The 18,958-nt window shown below is 46.3% G+C and overlaps 1 protein-coding gene across 3 annotated transcripts in view; it reads right to left on the reverse strand.

Annotated features, from left to right (window-relative positions):
* Positions 1-614: 614 nt before the first annotated feature.
* FEZ1 (fasciculation and elongation protein zeta 1) overlaps positions 615-18,958 on the reverse strand; it is a 43,508-nt gene continuing 25,164 nt past the window's right edge. For 2 of the 3 annotated variants that reach the window (XM_058687217.1, XM_058687218.1), the window contains exons 4-10: positions 15,753-15,839; positions 13,274-13,442; positions 9,913-10,184; positions 8,883-8,963; positions 7,739-7,814; positions 3,898-3,963; positions 615-974 (exon numbers count right to left, since the gene is read on the reverse strand). In XM_058687217.1, the coding sequence (XP_058543200.1) occupies positions 958-974; positions 3,898-3,963; positions 7,739-7,814; positions 8,883-8,963; positions 9,913-10,184; positions 13,274-13,442; positions 15,753-15,839 (768 nt within the window). In that variant the 3' untranslated portion in view covers positions 615-957. Of the gene's footprint in view, positions 975-3,897; positions 3,964-7,738; positions 7,815-8,572; positions 8,747-8,882; positions 8,964-9,912; positions 10,185-13,273; positions 13,443-15,752; positions 15,840-18,958 lie in introns of those variants that run through there. The other variant, XM_058687219.1, reaches the window with a different exon arrangement.

Raw genomic sequence — 18,958 nt, forward strand, 5'->3', positions numbered from 1 at the left:
ACAGCACTCACCTGCTGGTCAACCAAAGCCGGCAGGTGCCTGCCAGTGACAGTGGAGACAGCACGTAGGGGTCAGAGGTGCTGGACCCCTAGGGCTGCAGGGAGGGCAGGGGAGGGCATGCACGGCCATAGGATACCGTTCCCAGGGGTCACTGGGGGCGTTCAGGAAGCAGCCTCGATCCCCCAAACTGGGATTGCTCAGCACAGCATACTCCCTCCAACCCCCCGCCCCCAGCCTCCAGGTCCCGGCGGAGGGGCTGGCAAGTGGCCAATGTGGCCGTCTCAGGGGGAGGCCCTGGCGCCTCCTCGAGGCTCACTTCCTATCTGCTAATTTCACCGTCACCCGGCTAGTCTGACACCCTCCAGCCAGTAGTTCCTAGAACACACTGCACAGCTCCCTTTAAAGCTGCTGAGCAGTAAGACCTTGGGATTCTGTGCATGGCCTCCCCCTTCTGACTGCACCATGTGCAGCCCCCACCACAGCCCACAGCAGGGCGCGCCCTGGTCCCTCAACGCCAGTGGTCTGCCATAGGCCACGGGATATCAACGTGAAGGCAGCTACACAGCCTTCTCTCCAGGTGTGAAACACCACACTCCAAAGCGCATGAAGAATAGTAATTAAATGAAGGTTTATTTCAAAATTAGTCTTAGAATGTAAGCTGTTTTCGAGGGCTGGAGCCAGACTACATAAGTGAGCGGTGAGAGCGCCTGCCTCTCCACGTTGGAGGCAACGTGGGCGGAGAGGCGTCTCAGCAGCCCTGCCCCTCGGTCATGCATCCAATGGTCACTAGGACTAGAAACCAACAGCAAAGGACCCCGCGCGCTTGCTCATGTTTAATCCGGGTTAAGCTATACACGTTTAAATACACGTCGGAGGTTACGTAGTGTCATGCAGTCCCTGTGATGGAATGTCTCTTGCTCAGTGACCTCCGCAGCAAGGCTGCCCCCAGGGGCAAGGTTAGGTGGGACAGAGCACTGAAAAGAGAAGGGGAGAGGAGAGAGGTCAAAGCACAGCGTGGGTCAGGACCCCCCAGCACAGGGTGGTCCTGGCCAAAAGGCACTCATGTCCTGAGCACCGAACTGCCCCTTAGGAACCTGGGAATAACTGCGATCACGTGTCTTCCTTCCAGACGAAGAGACCGTGGTAGGTATTCCTTTGGTGTAATGATAAGTCTCCGGTGCTTGTCTGCCTGGGTTCAAACCCCGCATGCGGCTTTGCTAATTCTCTGACCTCAGGGAAATCTCTTCACCTATCTGTGCTTCCTTCCTGATATGTACAATAGACTGTGCCTCTGCCCACCCCACAGGGTTGTTCAGAAGCAAACAGAAAGTGCTCAGTAAATGTTAACTACTTTTATGAATTCACTGACATTTCTGTGGATCACGGTGGGGAAACGGGTCTAGCCCTCAGGCTCCCAGACTTACAGAACCCATTTCTACAAACCTCCTTTGAGAAATTTGCTCTTAAAGCCTTTAAGAGTTAGAAGTTCTTCCCAAGGTTTAGCCTGAAGTCCTCCTGCAGAAACTTAAGACTAATCTTTCTGATCCTTATGGAAACAATATAACTCAGAGGTTCTTAACTGAGATCCAGAAGCCTATGGAAACTATACCCAACACCGTGTGTGCATATGGAGCAAAGCCTAATGAAGTCAAGAATCTGGACAATGATGACCAACAGTGGACACCATTATGGCCTGAATGTTCGGGTTTCTCCAAATAATCACATGTCGAAGACTTAACCCTCAGTGCAGCTGTATTTGGAGATGGACCCTCTATGGAAATGGGATTAAATGAGTCATCAGATGGGGCTCTGATCTGATAGGATTAGTGTCCTTATAAGAGACACCAGAGAGCTCCAGCACACTCTCTCTTCACACCCACAGAAGAGAGGCCACGTGAGGACATGGCGAGAAGGTGGCTGTCAACAAGCCAAGAAGAGAGCCCTTGCTAGCAACTGGATTTGCTGGCACTTTGACCGTGGACTTCTAGCCTCTAAAACTGAGAGATAATAAATTTCTATTGTTTAAGCTAAGTATTTTGTTTTAGCAGCCTGAGCAAGCTAATACAGGTATTAACATCACAAAAGGAAAGACAACCAGAGAATATGTGTCTCTTAACAGAAGTTGACAACCACTGATACTGTAGCAGTTATCAAAAAATATGAGGGGTGCCTGGGTTAAGTCCGCTAAGCATCCAACTCTTGATTTTTGATCTCATGGTCGTGAGATCAAGCCCCACATCAGGCTCTGTCCTGACAGCATGGAGCCTGCTTGGGATTCTGTCTCTCCTTCCCTCTCTGCCCCTCCCCCGCTGGCTCAAGAGCATATGTAAATACTCTCTCTCTCTCTCTCTTTCAAAATAAATAAATAAACTTTAAAATTTTTTTGAAACTGAGTCTGATCAAGCCTCTAGCTCTACCAGTTAAACAGGAAATACAAAAAATGAAAGAAATGATTATTAAAATATTTTAAAATTATTAAAAACAAAAAATAATTTATTAAATTAAACCATGGGGACACAACTAACTAGCAGAAGCCAAAATGAGGAAATTGTAGGGGGCAAATCATGTGGTTTCTCCAAGAAATAAACTTCAAGGAACAAGAGAAAAGAAAGAGGAATCTATATATATTAAAAGAGACTTAAGACACATATTATCCAATTGCAGTGTATGGACTCTCATTAGGTCCTGATTCAAACAGACTGAACAAAAATATTACAGGGAAATCTGAGCACTAAGTGGGTAGTCAATGATTTTAAGACAGTTTGTATTTTTCTAGTTATGATAACAATATTGTGGTTATGGTTTTTTTAAGTTTATTTTATTTTGAGAGAGAGAAAGAGAACACACACAGGGGAGGGGCAGAGAGAGAGGGAGACAGAGGGAATCCCTAGCAGGGATTCTGTCAGCATAGAGCCTGACGTGGGGCTTGATCCACAAACCATGAGATCATGACCTAAGCCGAAATCAAGAGTCAGATACTCAACCAACTAAACCACCCAGGAACCCCTTGTGGTTATGTTTTTTAAGAGTCCTTATGTTTTAGGAGCACCCGTGTGGCTCAGTCAGTTGAGTGTCCAACTTTGGCTCAGGTCATGATCTTACAGTTTGTGAGTTCGAGCCCTGAGTTGGTTTCTATGCTGGCAGCTCAGAGCCTGGAGCCTGCTTCAGATTTTCTGTCTCCCTCTCTCTGCCCCTCCCCCACTCACGCACAAGCACACGCGCTGTCGGGCGCTCTCTCTCTCTCTCTCTCTCTCTCTCTCTCAAGAATAAACATAAAAAAAAATTTTAAGAGTCCTTATGTTTTAGAAATGTACACTGAAATATTTACAGATTTAAAAAATGATGATTAGGATTTGCTTCGAAATAATATGGAGAGGAGAAGCTGGGTAGGGGTATAAATGAAAAAAGATTAGCCATGAGTCAACAATTACTGAAACAGGATGTTGAGAACATGAGAGTTCATTATACCAGTCACTCTTATATGTGTTAAAAGCTTCCTTAATAAAAGATAAAACAAAATTTAGGAAACGATGTAGCTAATCATGACTTCAAACAGCTGAAACCTAGTAAAGGTACCCCCGGCTCTGTTTTTCCCAAAGAAATAGCCCGAACTTTCAGTCTTGTGATGGTCTGGCTGCCCTAATGTGGAGTCGCTCTGGTGACTCCAAGGCAAAGGCATCTCCTTCTCCGGCCTCCTGGCAACACGCAAAGACAAATTCCTGTCCCTGCCAGGGCCTCACAATCGTCCACCGGCGGCCCCTGGCCCTGTGAGGTCCTGGCAGGAGGGGTCACTCTGGGAAGGCTGCAGAGAGGACTCCAGGCCTTCAGTGGGAGGCCTGGGGGAGGGGACCTGGGAAGGAGGGGACCTGCTCTAGGAGGCCTGGGGACAGCTCTTACCTTTTAAAATGTAGTCCGTTAGCAAAGTGGGCACCTTCTCATTATCCTCCTTCATGGCAAAGAGAACTGGGGAAGGAGAGAGAGAGAGATGAGCCGAGATGCCATCAGGGCATGAAGCTCACTTCTGCGGCCAGACAGTCCAACAACCCCAAGTGAGAAATGATTCAAGGAAACCAGACATTCATTCAGTATTGAGCAAACGCCTAGAAGCTTCTGTCAAGAATCAGCACTCAACATACTGACAAAGGAGAGAATACATCCAAAGAGTCAGAGGGGCCTGTCAGTGATTTTATTTTCTTTTATCTTATATGTGGGGTTTTTTTCCCATCTATCATCTCCACATTATTTCCTAAGTATATATCTTTAATAAGCATAAACATAAATAAAGCAATTTTAAAAAGAACCCACCTTCAGATGCAATCTAATGTCAAGAATAACAGTCATCCCCATTATCGAATCACCAATAAAATTCTTTAAAGACGTTCTATCCGTGTAAACAGATATTAGAAAAATTTCCCTAATTACGAAAATAGATTATTATTCCAATTTATTAACAACAAATGAACTTACTTTCACAAATACTTATTTTCTATTTCATGCCCGGTACAGTGCCAGAATTTGTGGAAATGCAAAGGAATTATGGGCCCTCAGGGAGCTCTTAAAGTTCTCATCGAGACACTTCACGATTTTCACACGTATAAGGCACACAATAGGGAAGTTATGAACAAATAAAGGCTTTTTAGAGATTTTTTACAATAGTCTTTTCTGTCATTGCACTAGGTAAAACTTTCTATATTCATAATTCATCCTGTGGAAGTCAGTTTTGGAGCAAATCCTTCAAGAACGTTGCTGGACTTTGTTTATAATATCATGGAATGAGGGGAGCAGGGATCCCACCAACCAGATTCTTCATCAACAGATTCTTTAAATAAACCATAGTGTATCTATGCCATGGAGGCAGGGTCATGAAACTTGGATTTCAAAAATCAGGAGCGGGGGTGTGAGTCAGTGGACAGGTCCGGCCGGAGAAAAGAAAGAGCCTGAACCTGAGGGCTCTCCAGGTGTTCCTTTCTTTTATTTCTTCTGTAGTTTTAGGCATGTATCCGTGTCAACTGGACCGGCTGGAGGTACTTTACAACCGAATACGGGCAGACTAAATGCTGCACCAAGAAGACAGCTTTACAAATGAAATTGTTGCGCTCAGCCAGTATGTGTCTGAGTTCATTGCCCAAATCTGAAATGTATATGCGTCATCCGGTCCCCAAGAGCTGGTCTTGGGCCTGTGTCTTTGGGTTCAGGAGGAAAGAGGAGATGTTCACAATCCATATGAGGATTTGCCACAAAAAAAAAAAAAAAAAATAGAGCTTTTATAACCTGCAGTGGAATTCGCATTCAGGAAAGATGGCAGTTTTTTTCTTTTAAAAGGAATAAAATATTGGAATGTGGTGGACCCACATGATGGGAGAGAGAGCCATAAAAAGAACGTTAACCAAATGTTAACTGATAGAACTAAAATCATGATACAAAATTTTATAGCCAGTATCATCCCAACTATATGGAGAAGACATAAAATATTATGGCTGAAAACACCAAAATAGTACCCACAGTAGAGGGGACAATGAATTATTTATTTTCTTTTGTTCACTTTCCTGTGTTTCCGAACTGTTCTAAATGATGGAAACACTCCAATTAAAATTTTTCAAGCAAACTTGAAACATGTAAATAAAACCCACTGTTTCTTAATTAAAATGAAAAAATTTCACACTGAATTCCTGAATGGGTATCTGTAATAAATTTATAGCTCTTCCTTTAAAAAAAAAATATGATAGAGTACTTTACATACATCAACCTGCGTAATTTGTCCAAATTATTTTCCAAGTGCTTACTGCTTGTGAAAACACAAACAACTTATAAATGTCAGTTCATTTCTGTCAGCTCCCTTTAAAAAAAAATCTTAGTGCATATTTATGCAAATAAAGGAGTTTAAGATGAGGGAAGAGGAAGCCAATGTACTTTGAATTTAAAATTCCAAATTCTCAAGGACGCCGGATCCATGGGTGTGGGCAGGGTTTCCGTTCACCAGAACCGCCTGCTTCAGTTCGCCCAATTGATAAACATGAAACTGTTGGGTCACCTTTTGTAGCAGCAGGGGGCCCAGCGGGGATCTTCCTTCCACATCTGAACAGGAGAAACTTCTCTTCCCCTCCCCTGGGGTATCAAATAGCCCTGCACCGGTCTGGCCCGATGACGCTGGGCCATTGCCTCTGAAGCAGGGTGACACTGGGCTGGGCGGCCTGGTTAGTATGTCACTCAGTGCCGTGCACGGTTGCCAGGGAGATAGACATTCTTGTGATTCACCGAGCCTGACACCCCATCTCAGCCCCGGACTTTTCTCTTTCGAAAAGCATCAGGCTGACACTGATGGCTAACACCGTGTGCCCTCAGCCCTTCGGGGGTTGCAGTGTCTGGTGGACGTAAGGAGATTTTGCCTACGGAAGGCTCTTTATCACACGTTGGTTTCTCCCGCAGCTCAGAATGTTTATTAATATTTGAAAATAGAGTCAAAGCAAAGGAGAGGAGGCAGTCATTTCCTGGAAGGAAAAACTGTTCTTTCTAGTCAGGCTCACCCACCCCACCACCCAAGAAACCTTGCTTCTCCTTAAAAATGCAGCCAGTCCTGGAGCACCTGGGTGGCTCAGTCGGTTTAGAGTCTGACTTCGGCTCAGGTCATGATCTCGTGGTTACTGAGTTCCAGCCCTGTGTTGGCTCCGTGCTGACAGCTCAGAGCCTGGAGCCTGCTTCGGTTTCTGTGTCTCCCTCTCTCTCTCTCTCTCCCCCTCCCCCGCTCATTCTCTCTGTCTCTCTCTCTCTTTCTCTCAAAAATAAATAAACATTAAAAAAAATTTTTTTTAATAGTAATAATTTAAAAACGAAGCCAGTCCCATAGACCAAGCTCCCCTCTTCGGGGCCACAAAGTAGGACAAAGTAACCTCAAGTTGCTCACAAGAGAACAGGAAAGGCAGAGAATGCAAGGCTTTGAGCACTGCTGGGTGAGCCCCAGAAAGTCCCTGCGCACCAGCACTGCCCTCACCCAGCCCCCAACCTCTTTCACCAGCTCATTCTTTCCTGGCAAGTCTCTGCCCTTTACAAGGAAGCAGAGGAAAAACAAGACCCCTCCAGGGGTGCCTGGGTGGCTCAGTCGGTTAAGTGTCCGACTTTGGCTGAGGTCATGATCTCGACTGCGGTTCAAGTTATGATCTCACAGTTTGTGGGTTCAAGCCCAGCATTGACTGTGTGTTCAGAGCCTGGAACCCGCTTCGGATTCCGTGTCTCCCTCGCCGGCTCTCTCCAACTTGTGCTCTGTTTCTCTCTCAAAGATAAAATAAACCTTAAAAAAATTAGGGGTGCCTGGATGGCTCAGTCGGTTGAGCATCCCACTTGGCTCAGGTCATGATCTCACGGTTCGTGGGTTCGAGCCCCGCGTCGGGCTCTGTGCTGCCAGCTCAGAGCCTGGAGCTTGCTTCGGATTCTGTGTCTCCCTCTTTCTCTGTCCCTCCCCTGCTCATTTTCTCTCTCTCTCTCTCTCTCACTCTCTCTCTCACAAGGAAATAAACGTTAAAAGAAAGTTAAACAAAGAAGACAGCTCTGGGTACCACTGCAGAGTATTTTAGTTTTGCCCCTGTGTAGGGGGAAGTGACACAGCGATATGGGGCACATTCTGACCCATCTAAGGCTGCTGTTCTCAGGGAAACCACAGGCCTGAGGCACCAGGGGTGATGCTCACAGGGAAGGGAGGGCGGAAAACGAGCAGCCCATCTCACTGAGGACGAGAGGAACTCACTGTTTGTCAGCATCTGGAGATCTTCCACTGACGGAGGCAAGGCTTTCTTCTCATAAGGGATGACGGTGTTCAGGTACTACAAGACAAACAGGGCACGCAGGGCTTGAGACTCAAGTATGGTCCCTCTGCTGGGAAGAGGAGTCGGCAATTCTCACGGGGATTGCGCTTTTCTCTAACAAACGCGCTCCACCGAATCAGACCCTCTCGCCAACACCCATGACACTGTGCACACCCCTGCGTCAGGACCCTGTCCGCATCGTTGGGGGCGGTCTCTGAAAGTAAGACTTTACCATATTAGCCTTCTATTCCATCTAATGCATTCTTCTGACGCTAGAAGCTTTGGGTTATTTAGGAATCCTGGTGAGCAGAGGCTGAGAGCGGAGAACATTTTAGAGGGGGGTTATATTTTCTCATCCTTCGCAGAGCAATTTGAAAACGAACAGTCTCCCTTTTGTCAAAAATGACAGGGGAGAGAACCTCAACCCCGCCCTTGGTCTTGGATGTCGGGTTTGCTCCCTCTGCTGGATACGAGGTGCTTCTACAACAAGATCACCTTGGGCCCGTGGGATGTTGGAGAAGGCAGCACCAGAGAGACCCTGAAGGTTGTGGGGGAGTCTGGGGGACTGAGTGAGAAGACCTCCAGACCTGTATTTTGGTCTTGGTTCTGCGCCTAGCGGTGTGGCCTTGGGAGAATACCTAACGTCTCTGGACCTTAGCTCTCACGGCTGCAAAGTGAGGCGCCTGAGTTAGATATTCCTAAAATCTCTTCCCACGCCGCAGTGCTAGAATTCTAACCCTAAGGATTCAGCTACAAATGTGTCAAACATACACACAAGCAGTTACGTGCTTTTATTCTACTATCTCAATCTCCTCTGTGTATGCATGTGCCCTTTCAATCAGATTACACACCTCGCGAGGGCAGGGACCAGGACGTACCCATCTTTGTACCTGAGGGCCTGGCAACAGCTCAAAAATGGTTCCCCTTTTAAAAGACACTGGCCGTTCCTCCTTAAGAAAGGAAGAAAATGTGAAGAACCCCACCCCCGCATCCCCCGCCCCTTGCCCAAGTCCCAGGATAATCCCAGGGAATCACCAAGTTGCAAGAGTCCAGGAGGAAAGCTGGGAGCAAGGGAATTGCTTGTACCTGCTTGTCCGTTCCTGAGGAGCCAAAGGTCTGGCGGATGCCACTCTGCAGAATGTTGGAGATGCCTTCCATGCTGAAGCGCTGTGAAGAGGAGGGGGGCTCAAGAACAAACGCTTCCAGCTCCGCAGTCCTCGCCTCCAGGGACCTCGGTGCCCTCCCTAAACTACCCAGACCCACCCACGACCACCGTGTCCCAGATAACACCAAGGCTAAGGGACAGGCCAAAATTTAAGCCTGAGCTTTGCAAGAACCAATCGTAGAGTCTCAGAGACTCTCATCTTTGTCCCTCAGGGCAACAGGCCCCCTGCGCTCCCCTCGCTTCCTCACTTCCCCCTCCACTCCTCACTTCCCCTCCATGAGCAAAGGGAAGAATGAAGCAGGACGGGACACCTGGGGCGGATGATGAGGCAAGCGTCTTAAGGAGGAAAACAAAATGTCCCGCCACTGGGAAGGGTGGATGTAAAGCTACTGTCCTTCACTGGGAAGCTTTTCCCAAAAGGCACAAGCCTAGGATCCATTCAATGGGTCTGGGATAGAGCCTAGGCCAAGGTATTTTGAAAAATCTTGGATGATTTCTCCTGAGCTTCCTTCATCAAGAACCACAGGTCTGGAGAATCCTGTTAATATGACAGTAAGGAGTCATAATTTTCAATCCTGAAACACCCCTACTGACATCCTAAAGAGGTAAGTCAGGACGAATAGCAGGGATTCTGACCCTGAGTCCCAGGGCACAATGCCCATCAATACTAAGCACGGTCACCCCTCCTTCTAAGGTCTTGCCTAAGGGAACACATGCCATATGCAAGTATTTTCCGATGTCTGCGTCCCGCCTCCCTCAGCTGGACCGGGATCCTCTGGGGGAGTAAAGGAGACAGGGGTGTCTTCTCCCTCTTGACAGCCCCACTGTCTGCCAGGGGTCCTGCTCACAGTCGCTGCTTACGAGTCCTGTGCAGGGTCAATACTGGGACCTGACTCGGCGAGGATCCGGGGCCCGGACACACCGGGTCCTCCCGCTGGGGGCTCCGCGTACCTTGAGAGGCATCTGGTTTCCCTTCTCTATCCGGCTGCTCTGCAAACTCAGGCCTTTCTCTTTCCGCCTCTTCTTCATCAGCTCCCGCTGCTCCTTCTGCTTGTTCTGAACCTCAATCAGCACCGTGATGAAGGAGTTCTTCACTTCCTTTTCAAACTCCAGCTCGTCCCGGCGGGCCAGCTGTTGCACCAGCTCCTCCGAGAAGTCCCGGATGGCGCCCTCCACCTGGTCCAGCAGCTCGGTCAGCTCCGACCCAGACATGTGCCTCAGGCCTGCAGGGAGAGGCCATCCCGCAGGTGACAGCTGCATCTGAGCCAGAGCCCGACGGGGAGGCTCCCGGGGCTGCTGCTGCTTGAGGTGGGTCTGCCTCTCCAGAGGGGATCCCTGCCAACCCCTTATAGGACTGGGAATTGAGGGGCTGCCAGGAAGGGAGGGACCCATATGCCGACAGCCAGAATGAACACCCCTTTCAGGGACACAAAAGAGGAAGAGGAAATAGCCCCCCAGGAAGCCTGTGGACTCTGTCCACAAAAATGCACATGGACAGACATGTGCCGTTTTGATCCTGTGTTCCTGTTCCTACTTATTCTCTATTTCTATAATACTCCAAGTGCAAAATGGGTCAAGAATCAGGGGGAGAGGGGCACCTGGGTGGCTCAGTAGGTTAAGTGACCGACTCTTGGTTTTGGCTCAGGTCATGATCTCACAGTTCCATGAGTTGGAGCCCTGCATCGGGCTCTGTGCTGGCAGCACGGAGCCTGCTTGAGATTCTCAATCTCTCCCTCTCTCCCTGCCCCTTCCTTGCGTATGCTCTCTCTCTCTCTCTTTCTCTCAAAATAAATAAATAATAAATAAAAGATATAGCCAGACAGCAAAATAAGCGCAGTGACCTGATGCCCTCTTCACCCCTCCAGTCCTGTCCGGCAGCGAGTGCAGATATCCAGGAATATGGGAAATGTCAACACACTGAAAAATGAACCCTGGCTGGTTGGCACAGAGTCTGCCATCAGGGAAAAGGAAAGGGAACCTGAGATAAAGGAATACAGATAACTTTATCTTAAATTCTTGTCCCCTAAGATTTCTTCATTTAAAATCGATTGTATGGGAATGCAAACTGGTGCAGCCTCTCTGGAAAACAGTATGGAGGTTCCTCAAAAAATTAAAAATAGAACTACCCTATGACCCAGCAATTGTACTACTAGGCATTTATCCAAGGGATACAAGCAGGTGCTCTGTTTCGAAGGGGCACATGCACCCCAATGTTTACAGAAGCACTATTGACAATAGCCAAAGTATGGAAAGAACCCAAATGTCCATCGATGGATGAAATGGATAAAGAAGATGTGGGATATATATACAATGGAGTATTACTCGGCAATCAAAAAGAATGAAATCTTGCCACTTGCAACTACGTGGATGGAACTGGAGGGTATCATGCTAAGCAAAATTAGTCAGAGAAAGACAACTATCATATGACTTCACTCGTAGGAGGACTTTAAGACACAGAACAGATGAACACAAGGGAAGGGAAGCAAAAATAATATAAAAACAGGGAGAGGGAAAACATTAAGAGACTCTTGAATGTGGAGAACAAACAGGGGGTTCCTGGAGGGGTTGTGGGATGGGGGTTGGGCTAAATAGGTAAGGGGCATCAAGGAATCTACTTCTGAAATCACTGTTGCACTATATGCTAACTAACTAGGATGTAAATTAAAAAAATAAAATAAAATAAAATCGATTGTGGAGGGGAGGAGGGAGGCATCGTTTCAAATTGTCCATTTCTGAGATCTTTTGTTTCGGCCCCAGAATCCATTTTACTTCCCCGTTTCTGCTCTGGCCTATGTGTTTGCTGCCTTGGTTCACCTTCCCCATTTCTTCTGCTCTTTGGAGCTGCCTCCTCCTTCTGCATTTGCCATTTCACTCTGCACTTCAGCTGTTTTTGGGAGTCTTGCGCTGAATGCCGCTGTGTTTGGGGCCTTTGTGTGGCTGAGAACGGCTTGAAGGCAGCCAAGTCTGCCCCATCATTCCCAGCACATTCCTTCTGCATTGGCCATCCCCTGGCCTCTACTCTTTAGGGCTGCAGAGTTTCATTTTCAGGACACAGTTCTTCAGATCAGGCCTCAATTTTTACCATGTTTGGACCTTTACACCTGCCCGGCCCACCTTCTCCCTCTTGTGTTTCCAAGTCCCCACCAGCCTGCATGCAGATCTCCTCGGCCCCTCCTGCAGCATGGGTACCCTTACCCCTCCAGACCCATGACTTTTATACCCAATTGTGCCTTCACTGTGTTACATGTTTCCATTTCACGCCTCATCCGCCTTTTTCTTTGTGTGACTATAATTACTACAAACCTGTATCAGAGAGCTAACCCAGATTAAGAGTACAGATTCTGGAATCAACCTGCCTGGCTTCACATACGGGCTCCACCCCTCGTGACCTGCATGTAGTGTAAGGGCAGATACAAATAAAAAATTAGAGCCTTGACTCTCCCTGTTGAAAATAAGGGAAGAGACTTTCTCTCTCCTTTACCTGACTTTTCTTTGAGAATGGCTTCCTGGGTCCTTTGCAGAGAGATGCCAATCATTTTAATGGCTAAATAAGCCTCTTGCCCGTCTTAGGACTCAGGAATGTTTTCCCAACCCCCTAGGAGTCACGGCTTTGAAAAGTAATCACCAAGGAAGATGACAGGAGCCTAACTAGTCGCCTGACTCCAGATTGCAAAACCTATTTAATGTAATGGGTTGTATCCACTTAGCTGTAGACGAGAGTAGGTTTTCTTTCTGCCTGTGATGTGCACCCCATTCTGGCTTAACGCTTATTCAATAATAAAATTGTCCTCTTTCTCTCTTCTCCTCTGTGGAACGGTTTTCTGGGTGAGGAGGAGATTTTGTTTTTAATTATATTTCCCCCACAGTGGCATCAAACAAGTCACTTAACCTCTCAGGATACTCAATTACCTCGATCCTAATGGAGTTGGCGTGGGGAGGAAATGAGATTATGCACAGAAATTCTTAGAACAGGGTCTGGCACATAGAAAGCTCTCCCCAAATATCAGCTATCATTATTATTACCTTTTTCATTGATTTTACAGTAGCATCACTTTGGATAGTAGGCTCAGATTTCTTCTCCTTTTTCTGCTTTGGTCTTATTCTTTGGTTAGTTTTGCCATTTTTGATTTTGTTTAACTGACTCTTCTCCACCTCCCCACCAAAAAGGCTAACTTCTCTCCTGATGCCCAGTAAGAAAGGTGCCACCAGCCTCCTCGATTTGAGGTTCTATTAGCTACATGTGAAGCATGTGCCCAGGGCCTGGCCCAGAATGGTCTTCATCCTTGGCGAGCCCACCCACCAGGGCCCTCACCTTCATAGGACCAGTTGTTGTTGAAGGTCTGGGTCAAGGCCTGCATCTCCTGAAGGAGGACAGAGTCAGCCTGGGAGGAGGTTTCTCCCTCATCCTCCTCTTCCAGAACCTCCTCTTCTTCCTCAGGATCTGGGGAATTCTGCATCATTTCTTCAATCTCCTCAATGACCTAAAGAAGGTACACAAGAGAGTGCTAACTCTGTTCTCTGCTGGAAGGACAGGCTGGCTCAAATTTTGATTGGTTAAGGAAGTTTCTAATTTGCTGCCTGTGAAATTCCCAAAGCGGTATCGTTATTTAATACATATTGAATAATAATAAAAATAGATCTGACCAAAGTCTTACATACACTCTTTCTTTAATGTAAAGCACACTTTAATGTGAAATCGCTTCCAAGAACACCATTTAGATGAGTGCTTTATTGGAGATAAACTCCTCTTTCGGGAAACAAAGCAAAGCTGCCTGGAAGGGAACATTTACTTCAATCTGCTGAGCATTTTATTTCTAAGTGAGGAAATACTTTATCCAACCAACTTTAGCACAAAACCCAGTCCATTAACTGTCACGGTGCTTCTGCTGTTCCTAGAACAGCTCAAAACAGGGAGGCTTTTTCACACCAAGGAAATTTCTCCAGAATTCACCTGGACAGGAACTAGGCTGCCCAGACACAAGTATGAAACAGGATGGCAAAATAACAAAAGGGTGGGTAGGGTCCGGAGAGCAGAAAATAGATAGGGAACCAGCTGTAATCTAGACTGTTAACAGGGCCCAGCAGAGAGGGCTGAATGAGAGGACTGCCATAGGACTGATTCGTCTGTTAATGGTTTACACATAAAGAAAATGGAACAAGCAAAGAAGGTCTGAAAGGCGTCTACAGATGGGTCTTGTCACGATAGGGCATTTTTATACATTTGTCTGTCGATTCTGGGATGGATTGAGGCTCCAGGCTACTGGACTGTGGTCCCTGAAGCAGGTTTCTTCATGTCAGCTGGACCAAGGACAAGGGGACTTAGGGTGCCCTCCTTGAGAATAATTTCTATTTTATCCCCACAACTTCTCAACTCCACTCAGCCAATTTAGGGAATGCTTAGTCTTTGCTGAGAGCCGCTTATAAAATGCAAGCAAATGACAAACCCCCTTTAAAATTTTATGGCTCAGTTTCTCGTCTCTCAGACTACTTGTCCTTGACTTTGGATCACTGAATCGTATTTCTCTTACCATTCACAAGAATAACTGTTGGCCCCTATTCTCTTTTTATCCGGCTCCCTTCAATCTTTCGGACCTCATCTGTTTATAATCCCACCTTTTTACCACAGAGTTCCTTTCACCAAAAAGCACTGTCTGGCACCAAAGGCTCCTGGTGGAGTTTTTTGGTGGAACTACTTTGTGAAAAACTTGTATGGCACCTGCTCAAAAAAGTCACCCATAAATATTTGTTGACTAAAAAGTTGAAAAAAGAATCCAAAGACCCAAGATTATTCCCCTGAAGTAATAAGTGACTAAAGCCAAAATATAACTAATTCAATCAAATGTCAAACACTACATTTTTTTTTTAAACAAAGACTCAACTGCATATTAAGAGTCCTTTTGGGGGGTGCCTGGGTGGCTCAGTCGGTTAAGCATCTGACTTCGGCTCAGGTCATGATCTCATGGTTTGTGAGTTTGAGCCCCACGTCGGGCTCTGTGCTGGCAGCTCAGAGCCTAGAACCTGCTTCAGATTCTGTGTCTCCCTCTCTCTGCCCTCCCCCTCTGTACTCTGTCTCTCTCTCTCTCATTCCAAAGTAAATAAACATTAAAAAAAAAAAAGAGTCCCTTTGTAAGGCTCAACATTTTGAGTATTCTGTGAAATATGAGAAAATACCCATCAAACAAAAGCCTCATCTGCCACTTCTATCTTTGCAGGAACAAGGATTTAGGACCCTTATTTAAGTGTCTTGACTCTTAATGGGATTGCATGCAGAGGCTTAGCAAGAAGTGAAGCCAGTCAACACTGGGCCTGTCTCTGGACGTAATCAAACATGAGCCCCGCCCAACCCAAGGGTCAGGAATTATGTTCCTATTTACCGCAGGTGGGTAAACTAAGGCATAAAGAGAAATGAAATCCCTTATCACAGATGCTCCGAGTCATCAACACAGCCACACTAGACCATATATCTTTCTTCTGCCTTAAATGGATGTGACAAGGGGCACCTGGGTGGCTCAGTCGGTTAAGCGTCCAACTCTTGGTTTCAGCTCAGGTGGTGATCTCACAGCTCGTGAGTTCAAGCCCCACATCAGGCTCTGTACTAACAGCATGAAGCCTGCTTGGGATTCTCTCTCTCCTCTCTCTCTACCCCTCCCTGCTCACTCTCTCTCTCTCAAAAATAAATAAACTTTAAAAAAAATTAAAATAAAATAAAAAGATGTGACAAGTATGTGTACTTAAACTTTTTCTTGAGCCAGAGAACAAAAAGTCCCGAGAACCAAGAGAAATATTCGTACCTGATCTGCTGTGAGTAGAGGCTCCTCATTGATACCAGAATCGTGTTCACTCTTCTCGTTGAACTCTTCCTCTTCCTTCTCATGGATCTGAAGGGGGGTGGGGAGGGGGTGGAATTCTAATGGATCATCAGCAGAACCAGGGATCTCTTTACTCTCTGGTGTCTAGAATGGATAACATGACTGAGAGGCCCCTCCGGCCGGCCATCCACTGTATAAAGAGGGGAATCTGAAGAGGTGCCCAGAGTTTCACCCAATTCCAAACACAGCCCTCCTGCACAACATGCATCCCTGAGTCAGGAAAGGACAACGAGGGATGTCTGACTCAAAGGGAGGAGCACTGTTCTTTAACCCACAGACAGGTTGTCCCTGTGTAAACGAGGGACCTTCCCAAGGCAAGTGACACTGTCGACAATTCCTGCAGCAAAGTCACCCTTATTTATACAAGGAGTTTCAATCTGGGGTTTTGTTTCCAGAGTTTACTTAATTAGGCATTTTAACGGGTGGGTTGTTCCAATCCAAACAGTCAAGCTTTTAGAACTTGATGAAAGGCTGTCTGGAATTGGAATTGGAATTGGAATTGGAATTGGAATTGGAATTAGAATTGGAATTCTAGGCTTGGTGTCATAGTTGCGGAAGGAGGTGTTGAATCTACATGAGGCATGCCACAGTATCACCTGACCACGTGAACCACAGGACAGACTAAACATCAAAAATATTGAAACATTTGTCGTTTCTCCAAAATTCCACAATGCCAAGTAAGATTCTGAAAGTTCACAGCCATTGTGATTCTAGATGTTGAAATCCAACAAGGTATTCACAGCACATCTGGCTTTACTGACCATATCCCAAACAGCCACGGTCCAGCACTTAGGTTCAAATCCTACACAAAATAAACCACTAAATCACCCCACAGGCTGTCTGTGTCCAGAAGTCAGATTTGAGAGTCATATAAAGGCTGGTAAGGAGAGCCTCCAGGAAATCTTCCTGCAGAGACACCTCTCTTCCTGGAATCAATTTTTACTTGCTCTTTGATAGCTGGCATGCTTATCTGCCTCTTCCCTGGGGATTACACTTCTGTTCCAACAGAAAACACCCAGTTCTACCCCAAGCAATCATGTCAGAGATCATCTATCCTCAGAAATTTCTCCCCTCTTCTTTGAGCTCCACCTTGGCAGATGCCCCTAACAAAACACATCATCTTCTGTCCACGTTTGCGTGAAACTAGGACTATGTCATTAAAAAATTAATCAAATATATCTCAAATGCTGTCTGCACTCAACCTGGATGAGGGGTAGGACCGGGAAGTAATGGGATCATTTGAGGGGCTTGTGCGCCAGATGGTGACATCTATTTCTGTTGGCGAACCCATATGCTGCTCTCTCTGCCAAGTTTACCTACCACCTGTGGTGGCCGCCTGGCTTCCGCACTCCCCACTCTGCAGAACGAAGCTCCCGGAGCCCCGCTTTGTTCACAACTACACTCGTGGCAAAACTTCTCAGGGCCAGAAAGGCCCAGAAGCTAGAAGTTAGGCTCACCCTGGGGAACAGAGGTTGTTGTTTTCTGTTTGGATGATTTTCTATAGGCGAGTGTGAGATATAACCAGAATTTCTTTGACATTAAACCTACTCTAAAAACATATCTTCTGAGATATGGCCAATTTTCACTGACTGCTAATATTGCATCATTGAGCTACGCTGCCTGCTTTCCCAAGGTCTTCCCTCTGAGCTCCTGGCTGAAAGCAGGGAGGGAGCTTCTAGGGACAGACTCTTCTTGCTGTTTAAATGTTAGTGAACCCGAGCAGTGGCATGGATGCCTCTTGGAGCTTTCTCGCCTCTCCCTCTGGCACAAAGCCTGCGGGTCTGATTTGTCAGGCTTGGGTAAAAAGAGACCTGAAAATCAATTATAATGAATGATAAGTCACCCTGAGTTCCTAGTATTGTGTGAGCCATCCCTACCCCACGTTTTCTCAGATCTCAGAAGCCTGATGCTAAAAAGTAAAATAAAAGAAGAAATAAACACAAAGTACTTAAAGTCCTGGCTCCTTCCCTCCCCTCTCATGTGTGGATTATCCCCCCTGCCTCTGATTTCACACATCCACCCCATCCCTGGCCTTTTCTCCTCCCTCTCTAGCTTTTGGTTCTCATTCTCTCTTCCTTCCTTACCCTCTCTAGGGCTCTTCCCACATTTTCTCCCCGTCCTAGCAGACTCTGTTCCGCCTACAGTTTGTGTCCCTTCTCAACAAGCCTTCTTTCCTTATGAATGCCTTTTATAGACTCCCTACTTCCCTTCTTTACCAGGACAATATCTCAGGCAGAGAGTGGAAAACTGGGTGGGAACAAATAGGGAAAAAAAAGAAAAAAATTTGAAAAATGGTAACACTAGTACATATGGATAGGATTATATGATTTACACACACACACACACACACACACACACACTTATGTACGTGGAAGAGTATGTATACACTCTTATTCTCATATATGAGAGACCTAGAAATTGCTACAGGGAGTTTGTTTAGTATCTTGTGTGGCATTGGGAAGACTAAAGCCAAAAACAACCTGCAGGCTAGGTCATTTAAGGCTGAATTAGCTTGTAGACTAAAACTCACATTGTGTCCATACTGTAGAAGTGAACTATGACTGTTTCAAGAAAAATCATTCTTCCAAGTGACTTCTTTCCAGAACTGAGAAAAAAAGACCGAGATCCAGAAAAGATCTGGCCATACTACTCGACAAGCCATTTCTTCCTCCTGTTTTGGGTCAAGGGTGTGCCCCCAAGGCTGTAACGTGGTAGCTTCAAACTTGACACTAAATGTGGAGAACCTTCCCTGGAGCCTATAAGACTGCCAAGTCTTGCTGCACAGAAGTCTGAGTGAGGACTGAAATTACAGGGTCCTTGTGTTCAATAATGACTATTAACCAGATGATTCTATTCCCTCCCCTTATCACAATTGTTTCACACAGGTGGTTGCCTTCTTGACCAAAAGTAAGAGAATGAAGGTACATTTTCACCTTCGGTCAAAAGTTAAAAAAAAAAAAAAAAATCAATGGCATGCACCCAGCCCAGGGAAAAGACAACTACATCCCCTGTATGCTTGTGAACAACCAGGAAACATCTGTGTGGGGTTAAGTCAATGCCTCTGAATCCCCACAGTGAGATGCACCAGAGCCCAGCAAACAGCATGTAGACAACAGACGCTTCTTGAA

This window comes from Neofelis nebulosa, chromosome 10, assembly GCF_028018385.1.
Source record: "Neofelis nebulosa isolate mNeoNeb1 chromosome 10, mNeoNeb1.pri, whole genome shotgun sequence".
NCBI lineage: Eukaryota > Metazoa > Chordata > Mammalia > Carnivora > Felidae > Neofelis > Neofelis nebulosa.